This window comes from Acanthaster planci, linkage group LG08 (genome assembly GCF_054643075.1).
Source record: "Acanthaster planci isolate LZ-2023a linkage group LG08, COTS_SCS, whole genome shotgun sequence".
NCBI lineage: Eukaryota > Metazoa > Echinodermata > Asteroidea > Valvatida > Acanthasteridae > Acanthaster > Acanthaster planci.
This window is the reverse complement of record NC_141784.1, coordinates 9,910,130-9,921,685: the sequence shown is the minus strand read 5'-3', so window position 1 is coordinate 9,921,685 and position 11,556 is coordinate 9,910,130. Positions and strand designations below refer to the sequence as shown.

Genomic DNA, 11,556 nt, shown 5'->3' with positions numbered 1-11,556 from the left:
GCCGTACATTTTTCTTAAATATTTGCACGTATATATGCGTAATCAATCCAACTTCAGTTTCATGAGTCACAAATCTTATGTATGACATTTTCCGAGCAGAGTTAGGGCGGGCGAGTATAAGCCCGGAGGCTCTCGAATCGAATGGTTTGAAGCGACAATTATTTTCCTTCAAATCAGCTGATTCTTTAAGGTGGCTTTAGCTGATCTAAAGACTGATTCTGTCAAACATTCTCAAACCCTGACCCATGCCTATTACTCAAAATGATCTACAAGATTTTAGCATGAGTCCTCCAAAAATGATTCAACAAAATACCACATTAGATTTCAACACCCTTTATTGTCCTTATTGTCAAATATCAAATGGTGCAGCCTTTTATCTGAATAATAACATTAGTCCTTTTTAATATAAAATATCATCTTATAAGGAACAGCGATTATTTGTTCTACCCTTGTACGAAATGGGGAGAACCAACAGATATGTTTTGACAAAGTAGGGCTTTACGGCAAGTCCAGTAGCAAAATGAACGTAACGCATTGCCCTCGTAACTTCTTTTTACTTGAATTGCCAAGTACCTAGCAGAAACTCAGCCCTACACGTGCCACTTCAGGGGTGTTACATGTATATGGTTTGTCCTGAAGCAATACAGGAACAACTTGAATGAAACCGTATTTCCAAAGGCAGACGCTTATTAGAGCGTCAGTTTTCTTTTGAAGTCGGTACCGGTTTTGTGCACGGCGACTCTGGAACGCTTTGAGTATCACACTCTGTCGATTAGCAAATAGCTATAAAAAACCTCTCATGGCCCTTAATACACTTCTAAGGCTAGACAATCTGACGCAGAAGACAGCCGTCTCAGGGTACTGCTGACAATGACACCCCACGTGCAGGCCATGACCGTTTCATGTACCTGTCTTAAATACTACCTAGAATAGTTTGGATTGAAATATTTCACAGAATAACTTTTAACATTTCATCAATCATCAGACCTGCTATCATGAGAGCCTGACAGTAAAAGGTCACTCAGTGAGCTTCCGGAACCCTCGCGCGGTCCGCCTATGGGGATTTTACATGGGGCCGTCCTATCACATTCGATAGTTTTTGGAAGAATGATTCCGAACTGAAACCACCTCAAGAAACATTCATGTCGGAATTTCCCCTTTGTCCTCGTCAAGCAATATTAAGGAAAAGTAATCCTGTAGACGGGTAAATAAAACGAATTTTATTAATGACCTTTCACTCCCGGCAGTATCGTTCCTAGGTCTCCTTGTTCATACACGTTTGTTTCTATTCGATATTCCCCCCCGCTCACGTGGACACGAGATTGTACATGTACAACGTTGCAAAGATTTACGGCACCTACCTCCAGTCGATGGACTCTAGATTCAGACCAGTTGACCTGATGCAGTTCTTGTCAGAAAAGGTTAGATAATAGATGTACATTAGAATATTTCGCTAAGGCACGTTATTGCCTTCAGATTATTTTGTTATAAATTATAAAATCATTAAGATATTTTAGTCTGTTTGCTTTTGCCGAAAGACTATACTACCAGGTATAATAACGTAACTCTTCACTTCCGTAAATTTTCGGAAGTGATGGGTCAATTTTTGGCAGGATCTAGGATATTTCTCTTTTAGGTCAGGTAATTTTTTAATTTCCATAAATTGATATGCTAGCAAATATTTTACAAAAGGCCTTTGTACGAGTAGAGTTTTTAAGAAGTAACTGAACGAAAAAGCATTACTAATTCTAAAATTTCTGCACGTTCTTTTACATATCCAAGGGTTCCGGATACGCGCCATCAAGGGGAAACTTTCAGGTTCTATTGAGCTATATGAAACTCGTGCAACAAACAGATTTATAAAAAATGTGCGCATAGACACTACAGGTTTTCACAAATTGTCTCGAAGATACGATGTATACGAATTAGACATGAACATAGCAGGCCAAGGATGGCAGCAAAGCCCCATTTAATAGGAATCACCAACTGAAATAATGGTAAACCTTTAATGTAAATGTGTACATAGACACCCAGTAACTATACACAAAAAACAGAATTTACCCCGTCTCTGACAAGTTTACACAGTACATCTAAGGCCTCAAATAATTCAATTCTTTAAAGTTCGGCACGGCAATAGCACGGCGTCTAGTCTTTGCCTAAAATAACTGATATTACATCCTCAGTCCAAAGTGCGCGGGTAGGCATTCTATCTTATTGATCACCAGTTGAAATAAGAGTGTCCCGGAAATTTTTAGAGAATGCTAATATATAATAGATGGACTCCCACATCCACAAGAGGGCGCTATCCACAAGGCTGGGGCGTCTGAGTCTACGTCTCAGGGGACCCGGCAGATGAAAATACATTTACATGTAAACTAAAACCGCATGATGACCAACTTCAAAAAGTCGATACAGAAGCACGGTCTAATCATATTTGTTACCCCAAAATATCCATAGTACACTATTTCATTCATACAGAAAATGAATGCAACTACTGAATTTCACAACACATCCACATTTAGAAAGTACATGTAGACTGAAGGCTGAATTCGAGCACTCCCTCAACCCGTGCCCAATAACTAGCAGCAACGGCAAAATTTCCAAGGCTACAAAATATTGTGAATTTAACATTCAACGGGTCACAGTTAAACACCAGCACAATCCCTATTTAACACTGACACCAGATTGAGATCCAATGTAACACAATGCACATGAACACGAAATCAGCTTTAACACCGGTGTATGTTACAAATGTCATGTTTTAAGAACAATCTGCAAAATCCTTCTTTTTATCTGCTTTTATGAGAAAATATGCTACATCAATTCTACTAGTCACTTTCTTAGTACCATTCAGACTACTGAGTAAAATAATGACTGATCCTGTTAAAGAGGTGATAAAGGAACTATTTTATGATCAATCTTTAACTCTCACGGCCTAACCACGTTTAATCCTCCGAGTAGTTAAGGGTTTTGGAGGACTGAGGTTGTATGGCAATAATGTACAGCACATTTTGAAGGATGCATTGTGTCAAGGACTTGAGCCTGGCCTTGCGTTTATGTTCAGCCAATGCATAAATGTTGGTCTAGATTACACTCAAAATCATCTGCAGTGCTTCGGTATGTGCCTTAAAATACAAAAAATGCTGTTGGATTCTGAAGGCCGGAGGTAGTGGCCCGCCCTCCAAGGAACAAGGAGCCTGGGAGCACTGTGGGATGATTTTGAAGGATTGAGAATGAATTCTAGCAAAATGGGCCTGGGGTTGGCCCATCAGGATTTCTATGAACACCCAACAAACATCTAGCAGGTCCCCACAGAATCTAACAGAATCCAACAAAGTCCAACAAGATCAGTGCCAAGCCACCTAGATCTTGCAAAATCCACGGCTGGAACAAATGGTTCCTTGGCATTCTGTTTACAGGTATACACTGTACTAACATGGTTACTGTACACCAACACGGTCCCTGTTCATCAACTCCTCCCCCAGTCCACCATCCCCACCCTAACCCCCCGCCCCCACCTCCGCCCCAAAGCACCAGTCATTTTTGTACAGTAGCCGGAATAATGATTTTGCCGCGTGAAACTCCCTGACGACTGGGGACAATCAGCCCTGACTTACTCATTAGGTTGAAATTAGCACACTGACACTCTGCTGTTGACATGCACGTACATGTACATACAACACTATTCTAACGCTATGGGTGTCTGTCGGAGGATCTGTTGGCTCAATTTTCAAAAGGAGCCCATGTAAATACACACATTCGTTGTGATGGATAAGACTGTACATATCCGTCAACCTTGGAGATGGGGAATTCAGGATAAGGCTGCACTGCCATCAAGTAGCGCAGTGCTGAGGGTCTTCACTGGTCATGCACAATTATCTTTGCATAGATGTTCTGCCCTGCAATGATCCGCTTCCCTCCTACCGGTAAGAATTATTTTTTTTTATATCTACTTGACTCAGAGATTATTGGCTCATATCGTGGCTGATCTTCACTCAACTGTGCAAAATGAATCCCTGCAGGAAAAGTATTATTAAAAAAATATGTACATCATGTGCATTTCCACAATGCTGCCTGTGCCCCCCAGTTGGTCCTTACGCCAGGTGAAATCATTATCGGACACAATCTATTTCCTCGTTTCCAAAAAAAGCGTGCCGTGTCTTTTAGCAATAGCTAGCAGGTTTACCTAAGCACACATGTACAATTATTTTTAAAGATTGACCTTGCATATTTTATGTTTATGAATGAGTTCAAATATTCTTAAAAATAGATTTGATACAAATGTAGTCCTTCCCAGCACACCAAGGCCTACAAAGTGGAGACAGCCACAAACAGCAGATATGAATTATTGTACACATGAAAGAGATTGTTATCAATCGATTTCTCCTGCCAACAAAAAAGCATAAACACAGGAGCAAAATGAGCGATCAAAATTGCACGTATAAGAACGACAAAGAAATCCCTCTAATGCAACCAAGTTGTTTTAGTACATAATGGAAATACATTTTCCTACAAATAAAACAGGAAAGAAGGTGACTTAAAAATACACAAATAAACTTGAGGTTTAACCTAGTTCCTTCCTAACCCAAATGACAAGAGGACTTTTTGGAGATTTGTGAAGAAACTTACAAAAAAGGAGACAAAGTGTAAAGGATCCCTTCGTATTTTTGCTCCTGCTTCCATTAGTGCCAGGAAAGAACTAGCCTCAACAACTGATGGACGACAAGTCTGTTTTAAATAGAAGAATGGAGGCCAACAACAGGGCGGTGCCGCATGGCGTTTGGCTTGGAACACTCTCATACAGCAACGCCGTCTTGCTGGCCTTCAAGTCATGATTTAATACTGACTTGGCACTTTTTTCATTGAATTCATAAATACCTTATTCGAAGTTTCTTTCCAACTCAATTACACTTTTTCACATTAAACGTCTTCGATAGAGTTTTTTCCCCATCATTTGACTCCGTTGCCATGGTACACTTCTGATTATTCCACCATTTCAGCAGTCATCCAAAACATTTTCACAGTTACAAGAAACACCCCCCCCCCAAAAAAAGATCCAAATACCTTTCAAGTATACTTCTGCTTAGTAGGGTCCAATAAATGAAAAATGAAAATACGGAATATTCACTGATGGCTCAATAACTTCACGTGCACAAAATGTGGTTATGATGCAAGAACTCCTGCAGAGCTTGAATCTTTTCATCACAATTCACCAGAAGTGTACCATGGCCTTTCAAGTACACCACGCTTGCCAAGCTCTGTATAATTTCTGCCCTGTGATTGATCATACTGTCCGTCCCTTGCCTCCCTTGGAATGTTTCATAGCTTGCCACAGGCTCAAGCAACCCTAACCTTTTACCATCTTTCCTGGTCACACGACCAGCTTCTTGACCAATCAGAAATGCCATCCGACTATCCAAGGTATTTATGAACATCACTCGTGTTTTAAAAAAAATTATTTCATATCTTTCCTGTCGTTGGCCTCCTTTCTGTAAAGAAACTTCTGAGGACTATTACTTGGCCGATGCCCACAATGAGAATGACAATAAATACACCTGCGGACCACCACTGCACCCGTTGGTTCAGGTGCTCCGCTCGGACCCTCCCGGTGAACTCTCGTAACCGGTGGTGTGTCTGGTAGTCGATGATCTCCTTCAGGTTCTCGTGGATTGAGACGCAGGTCGTCTCCAGCTGTGAAAAATACCAGATGCAAACGAAGGTGAGAGGAACTGCAGGTGTTGTAAAGAGGTTTGATCTAGGGTGATCTGATCTGAATATTTACTGACTCCAAATATTAAACCCAATCCACTCCTTTATCTTGGTAGGACTAATAAAGCAACTGCACTGAAACTTTCTGGCTCTCCCAAAATATAAAAAACCAAACAAACAAAAATGAAGGATTTAGAAAGATCTGGGAAGGATAATCTGTTACACCCATTAGAATCAAATCCATTACAGGACAAGCAATAATATTATCATTAAATGTTATTGACATTGAATTTGGAGACTCGCCGAACGCCAAAGAAAATGCCCTGCTTGTGAGAGATTCAAATTGGTTAATGACAGCATAAAGAAAAGAGAAAACCTCCCACCAAAATTAGGAAACTCAATCATGTTCATCTGAATTTTCTGTAATTAAAGGAATGGGGATCAATCTATAGCTTTAGAAGGAAAAATCCTTGATGACAGCTGAAGAATTGAAACAAAAAAGATGTATCTTCAGCAGAAAGTGTATTTGTGTTTTGATTCACAGTTTGACAGTCCTGCAGCGGCAATCCGATATGAACATTAAATGTGCTCCAAAATCCCAATCAGCGGGGGGCAGGTGGAGGTTGACCATTGCTCCTCAAGAGTGAATCGGAAGGGCATGGGCTCCCTAGGCCCTGTCAAATTAAATAATTGAAGATTTGGGTACTGACCTTTCTATTCAATCAAATATTCAAAATCTTTGATACACATTTTATAAAAAGCGCATACTTTCAGCTACCTTTAAGTTTATTAAAAAAAACGTGACATATGCTTAATAGAATGCAATGTTGTAATTGAATAATTGCATTGTTTATTTTGAAAGATCACATATCTGAATATCTTTAATCAACAGCCTTACAGGCTACCAAATTGAAGTAGCAACTCCCCCCATCATGACCTTCCAAGGCTCTAGTACCTGTGTAAGTGCTGTGGCATGAGCCCCGATCCCGCGCAGCAAGTCCTCCTCTCCCACCATGAAGTCAAAGTACACCACTTTGTGGGCAAACGTGGAGAACTCGTTGCTGAAGCAGAACTTGTAGACCTGCTTCTCCTTGGGCGTGAAGGTGAAGGTGTCATACTGTTTTCTCCTCTCCTTGTACAGGACGTTCTTATCATTGACATCGGAGAGGATGACATCTACATCGTATTTGCCGCCAGTAACAACCTGTAGATGCAACAGCATTTGCTCAGTCTCAGAACTAATGTAAAATTTTCAAGATGAGTTACTTCTTTATTTACTTGTGCCATACTTAAAATCATTGAAAGAACCATAAACTGATGAAGAGCCCAACAATTCCGGACAAAGTTAAATGCTAAATTACATGTTAGGCACTGAAGTATACATGTAGATCTGCCAAAACAATTACAACACACTCATAATTTCACGTGTGGTGGGCGAATGGGAAACATCAAAATTCATTTTCTTTGCTGTCAAGCCCTTGGACAAATGCAGTATGAACAAACATGTTAAGCACAAAATTTCTGTACCTAAAAGAGAACCTCAAACTGCCATTTAAGGTACAAAAACTAACTTTGACGTTGAATTCTTCCCCCATGCCGTGCATGGCCCATGCCGCAAAAGCATAAATTAGTCTGGTACTCTCTCATTTTAGTAATTACCCATAATTAAAACACACAAACGTCTGGTTACCAGACTTACTGAAAGGGCTCTTCGGAGGATGCGGCCTTTTCGGGGAAGCATATTGTGCACAAAAAGTAGTTAATTTGGTTTTAATTTCGTCCACCATGATTTCAGCTTCCTTACATACCATATGCATATATTTATTATAATTTATTAGCAATATTACCTGGTATTCCAGTGTACATTTCTGTCCTTTCTCTACCTCCTCGTAGAAACACTGTTTCGCATTATCCGGTAGTTCAAACGTCAACTCGGTGGCATCTAACATGGCCGCAAAAGCCGCCAAAATGACAAGACACAGCCAGTGTGTACCCATACTGAGAATTCGTAAAACCTCAATATTCTCGAAAGCCTCCTGCACCGGGTACGCTAACTTACTCCTTAACGCAGACACATTAATTCTATTCTGTGATATTTGGCTCAACCTCTCATTCTCGCAGCCGCGAAGTGCCAAGCACTAAGACAACGTGGCATACAGTGCTAGCGCAATGCGTGCAGTTGAACACTGGTACCCCGACCATGCAGTTGGGACATGCAAATTTCAGACACCAGTGTAAATTTTCGGCGCACTCAAAACAAAATCTACGGATCTCTAGGTGAGCCACCTTTGAGGTGCAGTCCACTAATTCCAGTCAGAATTTCTGGCCATTCATTAGCAATAAAAGTGCCCCCAATGCATCTTTTGAAAAGGAGATTGTTTGGCCCCCCAAATGATGAGATTGTGTAAATCGTTGCCAGGATCAACTCCCCTGGGTCTATGAGCTTTCACATGAGAGCAGAATGGCTACAAACTACGGTTGAAAAATGGCCCTAAGTGCCCCAGAAAGTGAGTGAGAGTTGCCACTTGAAAAATGGCTGCAACCAGACTTTGGAAAAATCACTTTTCGGGGGGGGGGTGATTTTGTTTTGTGGGAATAATTAAAAATTTAATTGGTTATCTCACAAAAAAATTGAAAAGAAATTGAAAGATTAAGGACCAGACAATAATTTCATTTGTGTTTCATAAATCCCAGGGATGTTGGTATGCATGTTATTGAACAGTGCTGATGTTACACTTTTTTCAATGGGGCTTGAATGAGTGGACTGTACCCTTTGGGTTAAAAAACGGACAACAGTTTTGGGCCTCAGGAAAAGAACACGCCCCCTTATTGGTGTGGGCGTTTATCAGGCACGGATCCCCCGCTCTGAGACCAAAAACAAAAAACCGTTGTTTACGGGGTTTGTCGGCAAAAGTGAGACATTGAACAATTCACGGATCCACCCCTGCTTATTTCACAAATAAAGATTTTATTGGGAATTGGAGTGGGGGTTAAGATTAGGGTGAGATTGCATGGTTTTTGTGGATAGGTCATCACTAAAGTACAAGAAACGGGGCAAGGTTTCGGGTTAAGATTTAGGATTCTGGAAATGCTTCTACTTACGGGGCCTTTTATTTTGTGTGTCTGCAGCACCGTCGTTTGGCAGGTATTGCGTCCCTTAGCAAGTCACTTGGATTAGATTTAGAGTTTTATTTACCAATCCAGAGGGGCTTAGGCTTGGGGTTGTGTCAGGAAACATATGATGCTTCGGTGGCCCTCTTTGACGGCGAAAGCATTGTGGGGTTTTTTGTAGGAGTGACAGTGGCGCAGTACATTAGTTATCACAGTATGCTTTCTGCCACGGTGGGGCCAACCGTGCAAACAGTGATACCGACTGGATAGCACCCCGAGACCGAATGCCAGCTGGATGGACGCCACAAGGTTTCATCTTTGGAGGCCGAAATGTTACCAAAAAGCCCTTGACCCTACAGCCGAAGGGGGCGGCTTCCGCCTCCCCTAAGATAAGAACTCGGCTTTCCTATAGCCGATTTTTAAAAAAAAATTGTCGTGCATGTGAAGGCACTCCTTATTGGTCCAAAGTTTCAATTCAATCTGACGTAAGATTGTTGTTACGGTCGTTTGATGTTCATGGCCGGCTAAGCGAGTGCCGGCGCGGCCCGCGTGCATTGAGCACGGCTACAATGGAAATATTTTTTGCTTCAAGCTTGACCATAACAGCGCGAAAACGGCAGACCCTATGTCAATTTTCACAAAATTAACGTCAAAACAACTGCGATAACTTACTAAAAACTGCAGGCTGGGCTCGTAAAAACTATGCACTGCAGTGATATCTGGAAATGATATGGAGGGAAGGGATTCCACCCCGGCTATTTTAGAGTTATTCGATTAAGTTTCGCCTGGACAATCAAACTCTTAATCACATTGGGTTGTTGTGTCGGGAGTGTTGGAGATCATAACACGTTTACTCAGGTTAGTTTTTGGTCACACCATGGGTAATATGAAAAATGTACCAAAATTTGTAACCCACAAATTATTTAGTGACCCACCAGTGACAAGTTGGGGGGGGCGCTAAAACCAGAATTTACCCCCGAAATAGCTCGTGATGCTCAACCCCGCTCCCCAACTGGTTGCGCTAGGGGGGACTGGGATTTACGGTTATATTAGAGCTAGTGGTTTAAGATGGAGGTGTACTTCATTTTTAAGACAGACAAATTCTTGGGGATTTAAACCCCCAGGAGACTCCTCTTTAACTGCGCCACTGACACTGCTTGAAATATTGAAACATTACCAATTCACATTCTGCTGTGCGGAATGTATTCAATTTGGCGGCCATCTTTGGAAGCCAAAACATCCAGCCCCAGAGACCGCGTTGGCTGCTGCTAGTCTATCTCGGCGATAACGGCACATGCTATTCAGTCTCAGTTTCATGGAGATCAGTGACTAGACTGCAAGTGACCAGTGATTGTGTAACTGCAGTCACCAGATTCGTCTACCCGATAACTATTTTGTGATATGCTTGAGGGCTGATTCTGTTTTGGGTCAAATCAAGCCTGAATACATCTCTGCAGTCACAGCTTTCTAACTATTTTAAGATCACACCTCTTTTCAAATTGTTCAACTAGTATAGGGTTAGTGATACTCTGAAGTAAATGTGATATTACTAAAATAGCCACTGGAGGGTTTTGGATTTGAATTTCAAACGCGTACAAGAAATGCTTAAATTAAAGGAGAAAACCCCATGTCAGTGGGAAAGATTGATTCATTCTGAAAGTAAGAATCAATTAGGAGGAAATTAATTTGGTAACAAGGGAACACGTTGCAGATTTGTATCAAATGTACAAGCATCACTTGGAACAAAGGCGTAAGTTTTCTAGGTTCACAGACCTTCCTGTAGTTTATTCTGCGATCACCAACCATCGAACGGTCAGAGGGCGCTATGCGAAACTGAAAGGTTGCAGGCCAGTCAGTAAACTGCCACAGCCACAGTGATAAATACCCGAACTTCAAAAAATCTGGAGAAAAACTCACGAGTTTCTCAGGCATTTGAGACGCAAGTCATATTAAAGCCCACCTAAACCTGCCTTTTCTACAGATCTTTAAGTTCATGGGTCACAAAATGCTCAATTTCGTAGAGAATTTGAGTGCATACAAATCTTGATTTGGCACACGCAAGCAGTTCTCGGCCTTTTTACCTGCCTCCATCCTGAAGGACAAGAAGAGTCAGGGCTGCCACCATTATCACGAATAGCGATGACATCATGCACTTTGGGGTCGCCCTTCCAATGCCTGACTTCGTCTCCGTCTGGGGCTTCGTTTCCAAATCAATCTCCGATTGTGGACCTGAATTGTTCAAATTTAACTCAAGTACTGTAATAGTTTGCTCTTTTGCGTTCCATTTGGTGTTTATGTGGCCCTATTGGACTTACTTTTGAGCTAACAACCTCAAAGGCAGGTGGTAAAAAACATAGAGGAAACCTTTGATGCAGTGGAAGTTGAGTATTGGAAAATGGCCTCACTGGGGTCGTTCCTGGCTCCGTTCAAAGTGACGAACAGCCAAAGTAAATATGGCACCCTCTGTTTTCTTAATTAATCCATTTCGGTTAAAGGTAATGCAAAGGTCTTGGTAATGATGAGGTGTGACTGCGAGGTGTGTGGAACCCTGCGCTTGTACATGGTGCCTTTTGGGGTACAAGAACAATGAAAGGTACCCCACAAGGCCAGTTTTGATCCTTGTGGGGTACTAAAGTGGTACCCCACAAGAATTTCACGAAATAAGTATTTCAAATTTACTCAAAAAGGAGGAATTTTCAAGTGTCATTCATTTGTTGCAAATTGAAGTGTTTTATA

The 11,556-nt window shown here is 41.4% G+C and overlaps 1 protein-coding gene across 1 annotated transcript; it reads right to left on the bottom strand.

Annotated features, from left to right (window-relative positions):
* Positions 1–1,938: 1,938 nt before the first annotated feature.
* On the bottom strand, positions 1,939–7,887 carry LOC110979379 (transmembrane emp24 domain-containing protein 7-like). Its single transcript, XM_087140337.1, has 3 exons — positions 7,557–7,887; positions 6,665–6,913; positions 1,939–5,691 (listed from the first exon to the last, which is right to left on the bottom strand). Exons 1-3 carry the CDS (start codon positions 7,704–7,706, stop codon positions 5,461–5,463), a joined length of 630 nt encoding a protein of 209 aa, XP_086996463.1. The 5' UTR covers positions 7,707–7,887; the 3' UTR covers positions 1,939–5,460.
* Between the last annotated feature and the right edge of the window lie 3,669 nt (positions 7,888–11,556).

Bases quoted from the DNA above. Each gene is read 5' to 3' on its own strand.
- LOC110979379 (XM_087140337.1), bottom strand. From the start codon at position 7,706: ATGGGTACACACTGGCTGTGTCTTGTCATTTTGGCGGCTTTTGCGGCC. The intron at 6,914-7,556 runs GTAATATTGCTA...TTGCATCTACAG, and splicing joins AATGTACACTGGAATACCAG to GTTGTTACTGGCGGCAAATA. The intron at 5,692-6,664 runs GTACTAGAGCCT...TATTTTTCACAG, and splicing joins ATGCCACAGCACTTACACAG to CTGGAGACGACCTGCGTCTC.